Consider the following 19,076-nt stretch of genomic DNA (forward strand, 5'->3'; position numbering starts at 1 on the left):
CCATCCATCCATTTGTCTACCCATCCATTTTATTTATCCATCCATTCATCTATCTATCAATTTATCCATCCACACATCTATCTATCCATCATTCATCTATCCATAATACATACATATATTTGCACACCAATACATTCATTCTTTCATTCATTCATTCATAGATCTGACCAAAACAAAAACAAAAACAGAAGGACTTGCTCGTCAACTCTACAATCCAGGCACTATTTTAGGCTTGGCATTAACCATACTCACTGCTACCCTTACATTATGGCAGTCACAAATCTTCGGTGCCTTCACCACCCTTTCCTACTAAACCTCTGTGATGATAACAACACCTGAGCTCTCAATGAACCCGTGGATTACTTACCTCAACTCTCCTCTGTGAATTCCCATTGTTGCAGCCTGGATGGATCCCTAGATTCTGTTAACTGTTGGGATTTTTTTTCTCAAGCTGTTTTGCATTGGGATAAGCTCAGGATCAAATGCTGGGAGGATCCCCAAACATGACCTGCGGGTGCCCTACACATGTGTAGGGCAGGTGCATGTGCACGCGCACGTATACACACACACACACACACACACAGAGTTACCCAGGCTGAGCCCTCTCCCGTGCAACCTCATGCCCTTCAACCTCGCTGGCATGCCCACTTAGCCCCTCACTCTTACATTGACTGAAGCTAATGATGTTCATTGTGGGTTTTTTTTTTCATTTTTTTTCTGATCCTGATTAGAAACCAGGAGATGGCCAGAAGCCCTCCCCCACCCTACCTTCCCCAAGCCTTTATGAAGATTCACTTAGGTGTTCCATAAGGGCTGATGTCCCTCTACCCCTGGGGATAAGGTCATGATGGGAGGGGAGGGAAGAACCAAGTGTGCTTCCGGACACCCAGCACCAGGTGGAGAATAAAGAGGAGGTCCACCAGTCCCAGGCGGGTCCCCTGGCCACATTACTGCCATTTTAAGGACAATGTCACACCTTGTACTGTGCATTGCTGGTCTTCTCCCAGCCCAGCTGGCAAAACAGAAGTATAAAACACACACTTGGGAGACAGAGACAAGAAGGCCATCTGGAGGCTGGAGGCCACTCTGGCCTACATAGTGAGACTCTATCAGGGGAAATAAAACGTGTGAAAACATAAGCTCATGCCTCTAGTGGTGGAGGTAGCTTGAGAAAATTCCTCTCTGGCCAAGGGCGATAGGAGCTGGCCCCAGGGTGGCCTCTCTGGCCCCAGGGGAGGACAGTTACAGAGAGTCCATGGTGGTCTGTGTCTCGCTCACCCCGGGGCCAGGCTGTTGACCCTTCAGAGCCATGGCTGCACAGAAAAAGCAGCTGCAGCAAGCAGGAGTCGGGGACTGTCTTTCAGGGGGGCACCATGAAGGGAGATTCAGGGTATCCCCGCTCAGGATGGATATGAAAGGATATGGGGACCCATCTCTAGCCCTGGTTGGGTGGGTAATCCTTCTGCAAGACCTTTAACCTGCTATTCTTTCTCCTGTCTCTTTCATTGGTGGGGTGGAGGGAATCCACTCAGCCTGTGGAAGAGGGGTCACTCACCAGGTGTCCATCTGGCAAGGTGAGGGCCACTGGCATGGACACCTTGGTGGACATCACTATCCTATGGGCAGAATCAGATGATCCGGATCCCAGACTATCTTCCTCTCCCTGCATGCTGCCTCTGGGAAACTGAGGCCAGGAGAGGCAGAAGTAGCAGATCCCCCTGTTTGTTTGCTAGGTCTGTTTTAACATGATGCCACAGCAGGGTGGCCTAGGCAACTGAGATGTGTTTAAGCCTGGGGTGGAGGTGTTAGCAGGGTGCTGTGTGGCAAAGGCCTGTCTCCTCCCTCTGTCCCACGTCAGCTTCCCTCTGTGTATATCTGTCCAGCTGTCCTCCGTGCAAAGACACCTGTCACACCGCAGGTCTCATTTCAGTTCTCCACTACTTCTTCAGAGACCTTATCTGTAAACCTCCATTCGGAGATCCTGGGAGTATGAGCTATGGGGACATGATTTAACTCCTAATAACCATCCAAGGCAGAAACAATACAGAGAAGCCCCTTCTCTGAGGGAGGGTCTTCCAGGGGCACACATGTACTCCAAAGCAGAGTGGAGCCACAGGCAGGCAGGACCGACCTGCTCTGTGCATGAGCTGGGGCTGAAACACAGGGAATGGGGGCGGGTTAGGGTTCAGAACCGGTCCAGGAACCGGTCCAGGAAACTGCAGTAAACAGTGGAGCTGAGGGCATGGGGTGCACCAGGGTATTGTGTGTGTGTGTGTGTGTGTGTGTGTGTGTGTGTGCACTTGTATGCATGTGTGTGTACACAGCCTGGAGGCTGTGGGAAACTCCTCTGTGTTATGTCCAACGAGGTGCAAGTTACCACTTCCAACCTGTCTCACCTCTGAGCCTCTTCTCCTCCCTCCCTTCCCCTCTCTCCATCTTCCTCTCTTACTCCCTCCATCTGTCTGTCTGTCTGTCTCTCTCTCTCTCTCTCTCTCTCTCTCTCCACACACCCCTGGCTTGACCCCTCTCTCTTTGTGTAGATTGTCCACTGTCTTCCTTCCACCTGTCTTCCTTCAAGAAATCTTCCAGCTGCTTCTCCTCTTTAGGTTTTACTCCATGATATCTTGAGATCAGAGCTCTGTGCTGAGGTACAGGTATGTGTCAGCACATACATGTGTCACACACACACACTCACACACTCAGGCATTTACACTCATGGTCTCTGGAAACCTGGCCTGCCTGCTGAGTGATCTACCAGGCCTCCCTGCCACCCTCCAGCCATAGGGCAATGCTTCCAAGGCTACCGCACCTCCCCATCTCCTAGAGAAACCGAGGCCTGAATACTTCAAACGACTTCCTTTCTACTGCAAACTAAGCAAGCAGGGAACAGAAATGAGTGCTTCCCCTGGCTCTGCCACAGAGGGACCTCAGGGCCCCAGAAGGATACAGGTGGTTCACAGTGGGGAATGAGAATCCTGGGTGACATAATAACATACACCATCTTTCTTCCTCCCCTTTTCTCTGGTGTTCACACCTGTGCTCTCTAGACAGGTGCTCTATCACTTGAGCCACACTTCCAGTCCCTTTTGGAGTTGATTCTTTTCACGCTGTATGCCTGATCACAGCCTGAACTGCGATCTTCCTATTTTTGCTCCCTGTGTTGCTGGGATGACAGGTATGTGCCCACTGTGCCCAGGCATTGATTGAGATAGAGTTCTCTTGAACTTCCGTGTCTGGACTGGCCTCAAACCTCCCTCCCTTGATCCGTACTGCCCTGGTAGCTAAGATTATAGCCCAATCCCAAGCTCAAGCTTTGCTCTCTTTCTGAATATCAGCTGATTTCTTAGTGTTCACACTTCCCCACTCAGACACTCCATGGAAGAGGACATGAGGAGCCTCCCACCCCGCCCACCGAAACCACCCAGTCTACTCCCTCATAGACCGGAACTCCTCACCCCACAGCACACCCAGGTGGCCAGGTGGGGTTGACAGCTCATCCAGGGAATTCCATCCTTTCAGTAAATGTTGGCTGAGGGCCTATCCTGCATCAAGCTGTGCTCAAAGCACTGGAGTTAGAGCAGGGAGCAGAGCCATGCGGCCTGCAGAAGGCCAACAGATACAAGCAGAGCCTGTGAGAGTTAGGTGGTGCAAAGAGCTCCAAAGAAAATCGATGAAGGAAGAGGATGGATAGAGAAGGGGAGAAGGACATGCCCTTTTGGATGGGATGCCCAGGACACAGGTCCCAGAACAAAGCTGTAAAGACACACTGTCAAGGGAACCGAGTTTCGGGCTGGGGAACACCACACTCGAGGCCTGAGGCAGAAGTATTTGCTCAGCAGATTCTGGGAACATCCAGGACAGTTTGGATAATCCAAGATCTTCATTTTACCAGAGCAGCTCCTCACTCTAGGAGGCAGAGAGAACATGCAACCATGTTCCTCAGTCCCTTCCCATCATGCCTCTGGTGCCCATCTGGTGACCTCTGTCCCCACTGTGCCCCCCAAGGGATCCAGATGGTTGGCTATATAATTGGGATACTGAGATGGGGCAAATGGCACTAAATGGTATGCTGCCCTTCTCCAAGCCTAAGGATGTGTAGTCCCAGGGTCTGAGTAACGAACCCACTGTATGTGCCGATGCTCCTGGGGGCTGATCTGGGTCTTTCAGCCACAGTCACTGCCTCTAGGAAATTGATGGAGCTGATGTCACCCTGCAGTCTGAGAGGTGGATACTGAGACTCAAAATGGGAAGCAACTTGCCCAGGCTTGAGAGTCTGTGGTGGGGAGAGGTCATGACTTTGAGCCCAAAGCCCCATCTTCTTTGCCTGCTTCCTGCTGCTTTCAATGTAGATGACTAGCTGCTGTACCAGCTTAGGATCTTGCCTGGGTTCCCAACATGCATGCCTTAGGGCCAGCCTCCCAAGCTGCAGAGATACATTCTGGAACCTTCGAGGGGTCATCAGGGGTGAGGAGTCTAGGCACAAGTCAGAAGGATTCTCTTAGTCTCTTCCTGACCCCATAGTTGACTCTGCTAGCCTCCTCTAGCTCAGAAGCTACCAGCGCCCCATGCAGGCACTCCAGCAGGAAGGACAGGCCTGGGCCTGCAGCCTCCTGAAAACAGGGAAGCCGTCTGTCTCATGCCCAAGGACCAGGGACATTTGTAGGCTACTCAGGAGAAACCCAGTGCCCCCATAACTGACCCCAATGCCCTTGCTAGGCCCCAAGCCAATTGCCTTGGTTTTATTTTTGTTTGCTCAGTTGGCTTTATTTTGTTGCAATGTTGGGGGTAGAACCCGTTGCTTCTCACATGCTTAGCAAGCGCTTCTGCCAACCGTTTTGTTTTGAATGAGGTCATTGCCCTGTAGAATTTAAATAGGAGGGAACAGGGTTTTGTAGTTCACTGCTTTCGTGAGAAATTGGGTGTGGATGGTTGGGAAACTGCCAATGTTGGATTGGCATCAAGAAAATGATAAATATGCATGAACTGCGCCGAACACCTACTACTGTTTAACTCACCTCTTTGGGACCAAAGGGTCGGCAGTCATTCACAAAAGCTTGATTGTGATTTCTTGTAGCCTGACCTGGGGCAAGGCCATAGAAATTGTCTCTCTCTCTCTCTCTCTCTCTCTCTCTCTCTCTCTCTCTCTCACACACACACACACACACACACACACACACACAAACAAACACAAGGCAGTAGGTGAAGCCATGTGTCCAAGGACAGAGATCTGAGGATATTCCCAGACATTGAGACATCCTGGAAGGCTTCCTGTAGAAGGCAGTGTTGGAGTTGGGCCTTGCAGCCAGATTCAGATTTGGAAGAAGACAGAATTGGATGCAGGGAGCAAGGGAGGGAAATAAAACCTGGAACAAAGACCACAGTGAGGTATCCAGTTACTTGGCCAGTGGAGGCTCAGAAGAGGAGCCCAGAGGCCATAGGCACTCAGCCCTGAATGCTGCTCTCAGGAGTGAGGTAGATGTGGGTTTTATTCTGTCAGCAGGGAGGAAAGATTCTTCAATAATACCTGCCCGTGTTTGCATTGTGTTACAGAATTTATAGCGTTTGCTTATGTGATTCTCAAACACAGAAACAAATGACAAATGGCATCCTAGGAGACTGTCACTGTTGCTCTGATTTTCAAGTTGAAGGGCCAGACTCAGAGAGCTCCTAAGAAGATCCTGAAAAGGATCACCACCTCCAGGCCTTCTTCATGAGTCCTTTCTGGTCCTTGACTGGGCATGGAGGGCCTGTTTGTGCCCAAGAAAAGGACACTGTGGTTACTGTGGGGTGTGGAGGAGGAAAGCCAGCATGGAAAGGGAGATTGAGGAAGGAGAGCCCAGTTAGGCAGCATTATCAATCAGTGAGGCCAGAACTGAGGGCAGAGGACATCTCAGGACATAGCACTGAGTGAAGAGGTGGGATTATTAGAATTGGGAGCTTCCCAGACTGCTGGGGAGAGGACCACACGTAGGATTGAGAGACCAGGGACAGAATTCCTGCTTGCATCATGTTTGGTGAAAGGGAGAAGCACACTCTACACCTCCTGAAAAAGTTGGTGTTGTAAAGGGCTGAGGCCCTGGTTCAAATCCTGTGGCTGACCCTTTGCCTATGTGACTTGGGGAAATCACAAGTGCCTTAGACTTTAGCTTCTTTATTGGTAAGATGTAAGGATAAAGTTCTCCCCGCCTCCCACCTTACCCTCCTCAAAGAAACCGTGGAGGAAGCAGAGAGGTGGTTCAAGCAGCAGAGCACCCACCTTGAACCAAAAAAAAAAAAATGCCAAGCAGGAGCGTGAGGCCCTAAATTCAACCTCCAGAATTGATATGCACAATAATAATAACAATAATAATAATAATAGTTCTAAGCTATAGGCAGACAGGAGATTATAATTGAATGAGGAACTGGAGACTATAATTCCTACTGTAAGGATTGATTTTAGTATGAAATAAGTCAATGCTGGCCAAGCACCATGCACACATCAGTTGGGCTGTAGGGATGGGCAGAGGGGAGGGTAGAGCCCTTCTGATGAGAGAGCCCAAGATCCGCCCTTTGTGCACAGATTTTTTTTTTTTTTTTTTGGAAAGTCCTCAGAGCCATTCTGAGGCAGGAAGCTTTTTCTATGTTCTTTTTGGGGGTCTTGAAATCCTGAGGAACCCCACAGAGCCTTGCGATGGGGATCCCTTTACCCCTGGGTTGCCGGTGAAGAAACCAAGCAAGGGTGGTGAACACAAGTGGCGCCAGGCAGGGTACCCAACCATGATGGAGGACCAGGCTGGTTCTGAAGGGCTGGGGCACCCCAACGCCATCTCTCGTGACCCTTGAGCCTCTTTTGCTTTGTGTGTCCCCAGCATCGGGCCGTTCCCACCCGGCCAGTCCCAGTCCCCCAGGGTCGCAGGCTAGCCCGGTGCTCCCTGTCAGCTACCGCCTGTCCCACACGCGGCTGGCCTTCTTCCTGCGGGAGACTCGCCCTCCATCGCCTGCCGTGGCCAACGGTTCCCTGCAGCGCTCGGAGCCCTTCGTGGTGTTCCAGACCAAGGAGCTGCCGGTCCTCAACGTGTCCCTGGGACCCTTCAGCACCAGCCAGGCGGTGGCACGGGAGCTGCTGCAGCCATCCAGCACCCTGGACATCCCGGAGCGCCTGACGGTCAACTGGAAGGTGCGCGCTTTCATCGTGCGCGCCCGCGTGCCCGCCTCGGCGCCCGTGGCGCAGGTGCTCTTCTACGTGGCCGGCCGGGACTGGGATGACTTCGGGGTCACCGAGCGGCTGCCCTGCGTCCGTCTGCACGCCTTCCGGGACGCACGCGAGGTCAAGAGCTCCTGTCGCCTCCGCGGAGGCCTGGCCACCTGTCTGGTGCGCGCCGAGCTGCCCCTGGCTTGGTTCGGGCCCCCAGCCCCGGCGGTGCCTGCCAGCGCCCGCCGCAAGTCCCCGGACGGCCTGGAACCCGAGACGGCGGCGGAGAGCCAGCAGGCCGAGCTCTATTACACCCTGCACGCCCCGGATGCGGCGGGAGGCTGCGGGGGCGCAAGGCGGGGCCCGGGATCCGGGGCAGGGGCGCGCGCTGAGAGCCCCACGCAGCACCCGCTCCTGCGCATCGGCAGCATCAGCCTGTTCCGCCCGCCTCCCCGGAGGACCGTGCAGGAGCACCGACTGGACAGTAACCTGATGATCCGACTGCCGGATCGGCCACTCAAGCCTGGCGAGGTGCTCAGCATCCTCCTCTACCTGGCGCCCAACTCCTCAGCGCCCGCCAGCCCCAGCGTGGAGCATTTCACACTCAGGTAAGTGGAGGTGGGCGGAAGGGCGGGATTGTCTTCTCCTCTGTAGTCAAATGGATCCCTGACCCTTTGCAGGGGTCCCAGCCTGGATCCTGATTCAGCTGGCATCCTCATCCCAGTTTTCCCAGGTATCATTTGAGCAACCTCAAGAAACAGTGTTCATTGGATGTTCTTCCCTGTCTAGTGGCAACCACCATGTCTGCCTCTCCCGGTGTCTCCTAGAAACAGAATCGAATGTCACCTTCCACAAGTAAGGAGGTCAAGAATGGTAGGATCCCAGCCAGACAGGACCTTAGATGTAAATAGGTACAGCTCTTCTGTGGTACAGGAGGAGATTGAAGTCAGGAAACAGTCCCCGGGGGCTGCTGAACAAAACATAAACTGGATCTATGCCTGCTGGGATGATGGCTCCATCTCGAAGTTGAGAAGAGTTTTCAGGATCCCAGCTCCTTCTATACCTTCTGAAGGACCCAGTTCATGAATTCAGAAACTCCTTAAAGTATATCCCCAAATCCTTAAATATCCAAAAATGCCTCGAAGTGTATGGATGATGGTGATACATAATATTTCACAGTGGAAATCTACTTTTGGGGGAAGGGGTTGAGTCACATTCTAGGATTTTAAAGATGTAGAAAAGACTCCACCAGAATGCTGGCCCACACAAGCAGTATGCTTGTGGGACCAGAATCATCCGCACCATTTGCCTCCATCTTTGAATCAAGCCTTGCTCCCTCCCCTGAGCATTCTCCTGTGCAGCTCCCCTATTCCTCTAAAGGGTCAGGCCTGATATTCCACGCTTGCTAGCTGAACATGAGTAGGAATTATTTCAGTCATCAGAGATCTCGGGCTGCACTAATAGGAGTGGAGAGTATAGACTTTAGGAGGCAAGCATTATCCCGCTTTCGTCAGTGTGAATTAGAGCAGAACGGAAGTGTGCAGGGTATCTCCTCTCCTGTGCTCAGAGCGTCTGGGAGATAGCAATTGGGCTATGGAGTGATTTGAAACCATGGCAAAAATAAATGGAAGAACTGGAGAAGATGCCAAGATCTCCTTATTAGTTATCTAAAGGACTGTCTCTATTAGCTAGGTGCCATGGCTCACATCCATAATCCTACCACTCAGGAGGAGGAGGAGAAGGCAAGAGGATCACAAGTTCAAGACCAGCATGGGCAAAGTTAGAGAGACCCTGTCTCAGAAACAAATACAAACAATGCCAGATACTGGTGGCTCATACCTATAACCCTAGCCATTCAAGAGGCTGAGATCTGAGGACTGCAGTTCAAATCCAGTCCTGGCAGAAAAGTCCACGAGACTCTTTTTCTCCAACTAGCCAGCAAAGAAACAGAAGTAGAGGTGTGGCCCAATGCTAGCCTAGAGCAAAAAAAAAGTCAAGGAAAGTGTGAAAAGTGTGAAGCCCTGCATTAAAGTCTTAGTACACACACACACACATACACAGACACACACACACACACACACACACACGAACACGGTTAGAGTTATGGCTCAAGTGGAAGACCATTTGCCTAGTGTGTTTGAGACCCTGGTTTCTATCCTTAGTAACACACACACACACACACACACACACACACATGTCACAATTAAAACAGAGATTAGCCAGGCACCAGTGACTCACTTCTGTAATCCTAGTTGCTTAGCAGTCTGAGATCTGAGGATCATGGACAGAAAAACTTGTGAGTCTCTTATATCTCCAGTTAATCATCAAACAAAGAGCACAAGCTCTGAGTCCCTGAGTTCAAGCCCCAGCACACACACAAAAAGATGGAGACTAGTTGCCCTTCCTTTCCCCAGGAGAACCCAGGACCATTTTCATTTATGAAAAAGGAATGCACACATCCTTCTGGTCTCCCTGAAGAAGGTCTGAGACATATGCAGAAGTCTTGTCACTCAGGCACTCAAGTCTGGACAAAGCCTGGGAAAAGAACATGGCAGAGCAGATGGCAACTCCTATTGAACCTCAGAAGTTTTGGCCTGGTGATACCAGATATCCTCATCATAGAGCTCACCTATTCCCCTCCCCTAGCTCCAGTTTAGTGCTGCTGGCCAGGCAGGCCAACTTTGGATTCCAGCCTGACTTGTCTTCTTCCTCTCCTTTGTTCCAGGGTGAAGGCCAAGAAGGGTGTGACCCTTCTAGGCACCAAGTCTCGGAGTGGTCAGTGGCATGTGACCTCAGAGCTGCTGACCGGGGCAAAGCACTCAACAGCCACTGTAGATGTAGCCTGGGCCCAGGGCACACCCCTGCCACCCTGGTGAGACCCCCCCACCTACCACCACCAAAGAACAGGCACCTGTAGGGCTTGGGGGCACTGTATGAAGGAGATTAGGCTCTACAGGGTTGAGACTCCATTGATGGAAATCTGAGAGCCAGAGCTGGGGTCCCATAGGGGAATGGGTTAGGGAGACAGTTTCCAAGGAGGGGAAGAAGCCCCCCTCCCCTTGAGGTCGCAGGGCCCCTGGGCTTCTCCTAACCCACTTCACCCGCTCTTCTCTCTGCCCTGCTCTGCAGGGAAGGCCAGGGGCCTCTGGAGATCCTGCAGCTGGACTTTGAGATGGAAAACTTCACCAGCCAGTCAGTCAAGCGGCGGATCATGTGGCACATCGACTACCGAGGTCATGGTTCCCTGCCTGACCTGGAGAGAGCAGTCACTGAGCTGACGGTCATCCAGAGGGATGTGCAAGCCATCCTGCCCCTGGCCATGGTGAGTGAGTGGGCAGTGCCCAGGCCCCTGGACACAAGTGTGCACATGTGGGAAGAGGCCTCATAAGGCCGAGCCTGCATGCGGATGGATGGGCACAGTGTGTGGGAAGGGGCACCTGTGTACCCACAGGAGGCAGGCAGTGTTCTGCACCTGGTTTGGGTGCCAAGGAGCTGAAGTAGAAGAAGTCCCCATGGAGGGGTAGCTTCCTGGAGGAGGCATCTGTGCTGTTGAAGCTTGAAGATATCCTAGACTGGGTACCCTAGACAGGAGTCCCATGGGCAAAGGCACAGCACTGAGTAGTTGGTTCAGAGGTTTAGACTGAGTGTAGCGGGATAGAGGGCTGCAGTGTCTGCCTGGGACCAGCCCAGGGTCCCTTCAATGGCCAGGAAGGCATGTTGATATTCCTCAGAGGGTCCTGATCTCGGGGCCTGGGGATGGGCTGTTTTCTGGCAGAGCACCTGAGCAGCCTAAGAGGTTCCATGAATATCTGAGGAGCAGCAACAGCGAGGAGCTAGGGTCTTGGCTGACTGACAGGTCCCCACAGAGTAAGAGACCGAAGACAGAGCATCCTCTCCCTCCTCTCCTCCCTACAGGACACAGAGATCATCAACACAGCCATCCTGACGGGCCGCACCGTAGCCATCCCTGTCAAGGTCATTGCCATTGAGGTGACTGGCCTTGTCCTAGATGTCTCTGCCCTGGTGGAGTGCGAATCTGACAATGAAGACATCATCAAGGTAAGCTTCCTGGAGGGGAGGGCCTGGGGGTGAGGGGGTGGAGTGGGAGGAGTCCACACAGTTTAACTTACTCACCCTTGAAGACTACATGTGCCCGACTGTGCTCTGGGCGGGCAGGAATTCCTGCCCCAGCCTGGGTTGATTATTTCTCAGTCCCACCTCACTGTGTTCACCCCCACAGCGGTGGATCACCCCAGTATTTCCTGCTCTGGCAGGGGTTCCACACTTCCTGTAGAAATATGGCAGGTAGAAGGGAAACAGCAGTGTGGACCACCTGAATTCAACTCGGAAAATTGTTTAAGAGGCCTGGTGTATGACAGACATGGTGTAGGGGGTGGGTGGGGAGCAGAGGAAGGAGAAAGGAAAGGGAGAGTCAAATATGGGGTGTAGGCCTCCCAAAGGCTTGCCCCGAGGGAAGCATGTGGATTAGACTAGGGGTAAAGGCTGTTCATGCCTGTCTCACACACCTCAACTCCTCCAGCTCCTTGGGGCCTCTTCCTGGCTGTCACCCCTTCCAGACTTGCTCCTTGGACAGGAGTCAGAGGCTAAACGGCGGGGTAGGAGGCAGTGGAGAAGGCAATGATATGACAGTGTGTCCAGCCCTGATGCCCATAGGGTGGGCTTGCCTTCAGCAGGACAGAAACCAGACATCAGGGTCTGCTGGCTGATCTTGTGACCGCTCAGTTTGGAGGACAGTGCAAGTGGGCTCTGTGGGTCCTGTTCTGCTTACCTGGGCTTCCTTACACTCACGCTGGGTCTCCTGGGTCTGAAGAGCCTGGGGCTCCCCCATCTACACCTATCCACACAGAAGGCCCTCCAGGGAGCCAGGGCACAGCTTCATCCACACCTGTATCCCCTTCATTAAAGGGGTCACCTTGCCCCGTGGCAGGCTGGGACAGCACCGGATGGGCCTGCATCCTGTGCCTTCTCTGCCACCCAGAGAAATATGCTCCTGCCCTTGGTGGAGACAACTAACCTGCAGAATTCTCCGCCTTCAAGCTGGGAAGGAACTCATTTCCGGCAAGGCTGCAGTTTCCACTTTCCTCTGTCCTCTGTCTCCTTGATGTGGAGAGCCCAGCACCCTTCCCACCCCTGCAGAGATGTGAGGTATCATCAGCCCCACCAGCTGCATTCTAGATCTTCCCTCATAGTCAGGGCAGGGCCCTAGGGACACATTTCAGCCGGAGCTGGGTGTGGATGTGTGCACCTGGGGTTCCACTCCAATGCATGCCAGGTGTGTGCGTGGGCACCTTTCATATACACGGCCAGCTGCATCTGTTCTGAAGCATTGGCAGACATGTCCTGGCACTGAGTGGGCACTGGTCTCCACTGGCATGTGCCCAGGAGCCTTTAGGAACAGGGGTTGCTAGCCAGGCAGGCACGCGCCTGTCAAAACAGCACACATGGGTGGCAACCATCCACCGGGCTGTGCTTGGGTGTCTCCTTCCTGCCTTGTCCTCTTCTACTCCCTCTCCTCCATCCCTGCCAACAATAGCCTGAAGTGAACCCGAAGTGAACCATTTGCCCTCTCTCTGGACTCTCTCCCCATCCTTCTCCCTGCTGTCCAGTTGAGCACCCCCGTAGGTGGAGGACTCCATGCGCCTCAGAGCCTCAGTTAGGGAACTCTCCAAGATGCCTCTTCCCTGGGAGCCTCCTTCATGTGGTTTCCCACAGACCAAGACTTAATTAAAAAATAATAATTAGCCGGGTGCTGGTGCCTCATGCCTGTAATCCTAGCTACTCGGGAGGCTGAGATCTGAGGATTCCAGTTTGAAGCCAGCCTGGAAAGAAAGTCCATAAGACTCTTTTTTATTTTTTATTTTTCCATGAGACTCTTATCTCCAATTAACCACCAAAAAAAAAAAAAAACCCGGAAGTGGTGCTGTGGCTCAAAGTGGTAGTGTGTTGAGCTCAAAAGAACTCAGGGACAGCACCCAGGCCCTGAGTTCAAGCCCTACGACCAACAACAAAAATAAATAAATAAATAGCACATTGGCTATTTTCCAGAGACCAAGAGCCACTCCCAGGGACAGGGGCACAGGGGCTGGTGCACCCCTCCCCCCCCCCAACCAGGGCCTTCACTTACCTGGCTTCCTTCCTGTGGCCCCCTGTGGCTGGTGCTTTTACTCCAGCAGCTCTGTAGGCCCTGCTGCTGGTCAGATCTAAGTCCCCTGCCCCGGCCTCACTGATAGAGGTCTAAAAGGGCCACACAGTGCCACTCGCTCCTCCCTTCCTGCAGGTGTCCAGCAGCTGTGACTATGTGTTTGTGAGTGGAAAGGAGTCCCGGGGATCCATGAACGCCAGAGTCACCTTTCGCTACGACGTTCTCAGTGCTCCTCTGGAGATGACAGTCTGGGTCCCCAAGCTGCCCCTGGACATTGAGCTCTCAGACGCTCACCTTAGCCAAGTGAAAGGCTGGAGAGTGCCCATCCTCCCCGACCGCAGGTACAGCCCTCACACAGAGCATACCCTCGGGACATGGGAGAGGTGGACACAGACTCAGAAGCATCTAATCTGAAGCCTTCAGTAGACACAGTCTGTGGATCTGTTATGCAGTCAGCAGACTTTGATGGAGTAGCTACACTGTGCCAGGCACTGACAGGGGTTTGAGGTTCGGGGAGAGTGTGGCCACTGTCTGAGTGAGCCAAGCTCCTAGTCCAGCTGGGCAGCTAGTTAGTTAAGGCACATGCCCCAGAGCATGGTGATATGTGGGAGGGCCAGCAGGCAAAGAATCAAGGCGTCTAGAGGAAGATGAGAACCCCTCTTCCATCAGAAGCCAAAGCAGACTTCCTGGAGCTGAGTCTTAAAGGAGAGGTAGAAAGGGACTGGCTGAGAACACTGGATGAGACGGCAATCGGGTAGCCCAAAATGGAGCAGTATACACACCTGAACAGGTGAGCCCCAGCCTGGTCCCACTGGCACAGTGTAGTCTCTGATGCATTGCCAGGCTCTCTTTCTGGGAGTCAGGCTGCCACACCTGAGTGCCGTCAGTATGCAGGAGAAGAGCAAGGGCATGGTAGACAACTGGGGGCAGGGCTAGGGAGAAAGCCACAGGTGGCCATGGGAAAACCACAGAGATTGGCAGGGTGGAGGTAGTACAGACCAGAGCCTCTCAAGCTTGACTGAGCCTACATATGGCCGGCACTTCCTGACAGAATGAAGATTCTCACTGGGCCAGGTTAGGGGCAAAGCCTGTGGTTCTGAAATACTCACATCCACCAAGTGGTGGCTGTGGTGCTTTAAGAGGCAGGATATAATGCACCCTTGCAGCCAGACAGCCTGGTTTAAATCCTGACTCTGGTGTTGACTAGCTATGTGACCTTACTGGCTGTTTACATAACCTCTCTGTGCTTCATTTTCCTCTGTGTCGAATGAGCAAGCTAATAGCCCATAGGATTATGGTGAGGATTGAATTCCATAGCAAAGGGATTGGATGTGTGGCACCAGCCAAGAAGCAAAAGCATCAGGTACCAAGTTTGAGTTCCATTCTTGGAACCAAATAAAGAAAGAAAATAATTAGCACAGATTTTAAAAGCCCTCGGTGCAAACAGATATTCTGGTTGATCTCTTCAAAGCACTCACGAAGCACTGGCTCAAAGAGAGCTCAGGCATGCCTTCCTGGCAATGAATTTCCTGTTGTTAGCTTCTTCCCCAGTCTGCATAGGCTGCAGGGTTCCCAGAATCTTTCAGATCCAAGTTCCCTTTTGCGTCAATGGTTTCATCTTTTATTTTTTTAGTTGTATCTACTCTCATGTTGTACTACAAGCAGCCAGAGAAAACCAGGCTGTGCCTCCCACACTTTGCTTGGAAATCTCCTCAGTTAAACACCCAGGTTCATCACTTACAAGTCTGCTTTCCACGTTGCTTTAGACACGATTGGCTGTGCTTGTCCGTGTCTACAGCAGAGATGCCCTAAGCTCCAGCCCAGCACAGCACAGCACCAGCTTCAAGCACAGAGCTGAAGAAAGGGCAGAGGTCAGATGCTAGCTATTTCCAGGCACAAGTGAGGAGGGTCCAAGAAGAGAGATACTCTAGGTCTCTCAGAGCTCTAAACTCAACAGTGGAAGACCTGGACCAGGGAAGAGGGGTGCTATTTGTTGAACTTCCGCCATGGGGAGAGACAGAGAGGAGCCAGCAGGAAAAACCACGAGGACCATGACTCATGCAAGTTAGAGCCAGCATAAGGTTCTCTCCACCTGGCTGGCTCTGAGCTTGGTCCGTTCTGCCCCCAGGTCAGCCCGAGAGAGTGAGGATGAGGACGAGGAGGAGGAGGAGCGGCGGCAGAGCGCCAGCCGCGGCTGCACTCTGCAGTACCAGCATGCCACGCTGCAGGTGTTCACCCAGTTCCATACCACATCCTCTGAGGGCACCGATCAGGTAGTCACCATGCTGGGCCCGGACTGGCTGGTGGAGGTCACAGACCTGGTCAGTGATTTCATGCGGATAGGCGACCCAAGAGTGGCACACCTGGTGGACAGCAGCACCCTGGCGGGCCTGGAGCCAGGCACTACCCCCTTCAAGGTAGGAAAGGGTGCCATCCAAGTACACAGGAGGCTGTGTTACCTGTGGGTGGAGAAGCCTTGGTCTCCCAGGAGCAGTCTCCACTAGTCCCACCCCACGCTTCCTTCAGTCTTGCCCCTCTGCCTGCACCTTTTAAGGTCAAGGTTTTTGTAGCTTTGCTGTGGTAAAGCCATCACTCCAAGCTTTCTCTACCTTTATCAACCCTTCCCTAACTCGGCGAGGGTACTCACGTGGACCCCTCTCCAAGAGCAGGTATAGAGAGGGTCAGTAGGCAGGCAACTTGGAGGGGAGGGCGGTGGCTAGGGACCCCACGTTGACCTTTCTTCCTGACTATTGGGTGTCTAGGTAGGGGTTGTACACAAGGGTTGTACACAAGCTGGAGCGGCCTACAGAAAACAAAACATTCTTAGTTACGAAATAATCGATCCAACATTTCACATGTGAAGCCTCTCGTTAAAAAAAATAATAATCTAGATTTCTGGTTTTTACAAGAAGAAGAGGGGAAAAAAAAGAATCTAGCAATATTGGGCCACCACTGCCACCTGGCAATGATCAGCCAGGTTTGATATGAGGGGCCCCCTCTCAACATGGGGCACGAGGTCACCTGTCTGCCATAGTTCCCACCACTCCCTTCTGTCCTCTTGACATTGGGGTTGTTTTCCTGAAGATCAGCTCGCCGCATTGCACACTGCTGCCTGGCTTCCATGAGCCCCCCATCCTCCCATGACCTCTGAACCCTTGTTCTTACACATGCAAACTAAGGCAGAGCCAGGAACCCTGACTTTTCCTCCCCCTCTCACTGCCTCATCCCCTCTGGGGCCCTTTAAGCTTAATAATAGGACTCTGGGCCCAGTGGGGACCACAGACAGGGTCTGTTGCTTTCCTGGTGGTCTCCTACCCCAGCTTGCTATGCCCCAGGTGGTGTCCCCGTTGACGGAGGCTGTGCTGGGGGAGACAATGCTGACGGTGACGGAGGAGAAGGTGAGCATCACACAGCTTCAGGCCCAGGTGGTGGCCAGCCTGGCCCTCTCCCTACGGCCCAGCCCTGGGAGCAGCCATACCATCCTGGCCACCACAGCCGCACAGCAGACCCTCAGCTTCCTCAAGCAGGTAAGCAGCCACTCAGCCAGGAAGTCTGGGGTATGGATAGAGGATGGGGGTGAGGGGGGTACTCCACTTCATGTGCTGTGAACCCCCAAGTTAGGATTTGAGGTCTTGGAAGATACACACCTGCTACCCCATCGCATTGGCCTGCACGGGGTCCCGGTGCTCCTGCTGAACACTCTCTCCTGGACTCTCAGAATGCCATCACCTCTGCCTCCTGCAGGAAGTCTAAATCCATCTCTACATGGCTTAGGCACTGGTTCCAGGATGAGTGTGGAAAAGTTACTGGGGGCGGCATGGGGTAGTGAATCGGTGGGCGCCAGTGCCAGGCTAGGAGTGCGTGTGTCCTCTGCCCCTGATTCTCAGTTACCCATGCCCGTGGGCTTGCTGGGCTCTGCTTCCTTGTCTACAGCTGGGTGGGTGTACATTCTCATTAACAAAAGTCTGATGAGGGGGTTTCCCAGATCAGGTGTAATGATGCTGCAGCAGAAGAGCCTTGAGTTGAACCCACAGCATAACTTACCTTCAGTCCATCAGGTCATCCGAGGAATGCTCTTCAAGGGGTAGTGTGAGGCCAACATAATGCTCTTGGGCTCCTTAATACCTTCTCTCTGAGTCTCTTCCTCCTCCTTTGCCTCCTCCTCCTCCAGGAAGCCCTCCTGAGTCTCTGGATATCTTACAGTGATGGTACCACAGCTCCACTCTCCCTTTACAGCCCCCGGGACTATGGGCTGCTGGTGAGTAGTCTGGATGAGCGAGTGGCCACCGTGATTCAGGACCGAGCCTTCCCGTTGGTGGTGGCCGAGGCCGAGGGGACAGGGGAGCTGCTCCGGGCAGAACTCACCATCGCCGAGAGCTGCCAGAAAACCAAACGCAAGAGCGTGTTGGCCACCACCCCCGTGGGGTTGCGTGTGCACTTCGGGCGGGAGGAGGAGGACCCTACATATGACTACCCCGGCCCCAGCCAGCCTGGGCCTGGTGGGGGTGAGGACGAAGCCCGGGGAGCTGGTCCTCTGGGCACAGCGGTGCCTGCCCTGGAGGCCCCTGGCCTGGGCACTTCCAACCCTGCAGCATTACCCACGGAAGACTTCTTGCCACTGCCCACGGGGTTCCTGCAGATGCCCCGGGGCCTGACAGACCTGGAGATCGGCATGTACGCACTGTTGGGTGTCTTCTGCCTGGCCATCCTTGTCTTCCTCATCAACTGCATTGTCTTTGTGCTGCGTTACCGGCACAAGCGCATTCCCCCCGAGGGCCAGACCAGCATGGACCACTCTCACCACTGGGTGTTCCTGGGTAACGGGCAGCCTCTCCGGGTCCAAGGTGAGCTCTCGCCACCCACGGGTAACCCGCTGGAAACCGTGCCCGCTTGCTGCCATGGTGACCACCACAGCAGCGGCAGCTCCCAGACCAGCGTGCAGAGCCAGGTGCATGGGCGTGGTGACGGCTCTTCGGGGGGCTCTGCCCGGGACCAAGCAGAGGACCCTGCCAGCTCACCCACCTCCAAGCGCAAGAGGGTCAAGTTCACCACGTTTACCACACTGCCCTCAGAGGAGCTGGCCTATGACTCCGTACCTGCTGGGGAAGAGGAGGAAGAGGAGGAGGAAGAAGACCTAGGCTGGAGCTGCCCCGATGTGACAGGCACTGCGCGGCCCACGCCTCCCCCAGACCTGCACAATTACATGCGCAGAATCAAAGAGATTGCATAGAAGGGACATCCGGGGTGCTATGGACACCCCCACCGCACACACACACACACACACACACACACACACACACACACACACACATGTTCTGCTCTGGATGGGATTTAGCTGGGACCCCCCCTGCCCTCCCAGCTCACACTAACCAGGGCGGCTGAACTGGTTTTCTACTTCGTGTCCTCTCCTCCCCCTTTCTCTCCCCCCCCACACACACTGCTTTGCTCCTAGCCAGCCACTGCCTCCCTGGTCTGTCCATCCAGTCCCAGGCCGGAGGTTACGGGCTTCTTGCCCATTCCAAGTGGAGGAGGACCTGGAGGAAAGCAGCCTGGCCTTGCTCTCCCCTGCCTAAACCTCCTCCCATGCAAGGTAACCCCTTGTTCCCCACCCCGCCCCAAGAGTCAGGCACGGAGGCCATACTCCTCGGGGTGGGCAAGGTGGATCCACACTGTGCCCGGCCCTGCCTTCCATGTCTCCTGTCTCCTCCCACCCCTCTGTGTGAGGGGAACTTCGGGGGAGGA

The 19,076-nt window shown here is 53.7% G+C and overlaps 1 protein-coding gene across 1 annotated transcript in view; it reads left to right on the forward strand.

The window, feature by feature from the left end:
* Tmem132e (transmembrane protein 132E) overlaps positions 1–18,593 on the forward strand; it is a 51,179-nt gene extending 32,586 nt beyond the window's left edge. The window contains exons 2-9 of the mRNA XM_042694670.1: positions 6,849–7,779; positions 9,897–10,043; positions 10,301–10,493; positions 11,087–11,230; positions 13,470–13,675; positions 15,463–15,751; positions 16,670–16,861; positions 17,506–18,593. Of these exons, the coding sequence (XP_042550604.1) occupies positions 6,849–7,779; positions 9,897–10,043; positions 10,301–10,493; positions 11,087–11,230; positions 13,470–13,675; positions 15,463–15,751; positions 16,670–16,861; positions 17,506–18,564 (3,161 nt within the window). The 3' untranslated portion in view covers positions 18,565–18,593. The remainder of the gene's footprint in view (positions 1–6,848; positions 7,780–9,896; positions 10,044–10,300; positions 10,494–11,086; positions 11,231–13,469; positions 13,676–15,462; positions 15,752–16,669; positions 16,862–17,505) is intronic.
* The last annotated feature ends 483 nt before the right edge of the window (positions 18,594–19,076 follow it).

Source organism: Dipodomys spectabilis, unplaced genomic scaffold (genome assembly GCF_019054845.1).
Source record: "Dipodomys spectabilis isolate Male_0828 unplaced genomic scaffold, ASM1905484v1 ptg000004l, whole genome shotgun sequence".
Classification (NCBI taxonomy): domain Eukaryota; kingdom Metazoa; phylum Chordata; class Mammalia; order Rodentia; family Heteromyidae; genus Dipodomys; species Dipodomys spectabilis.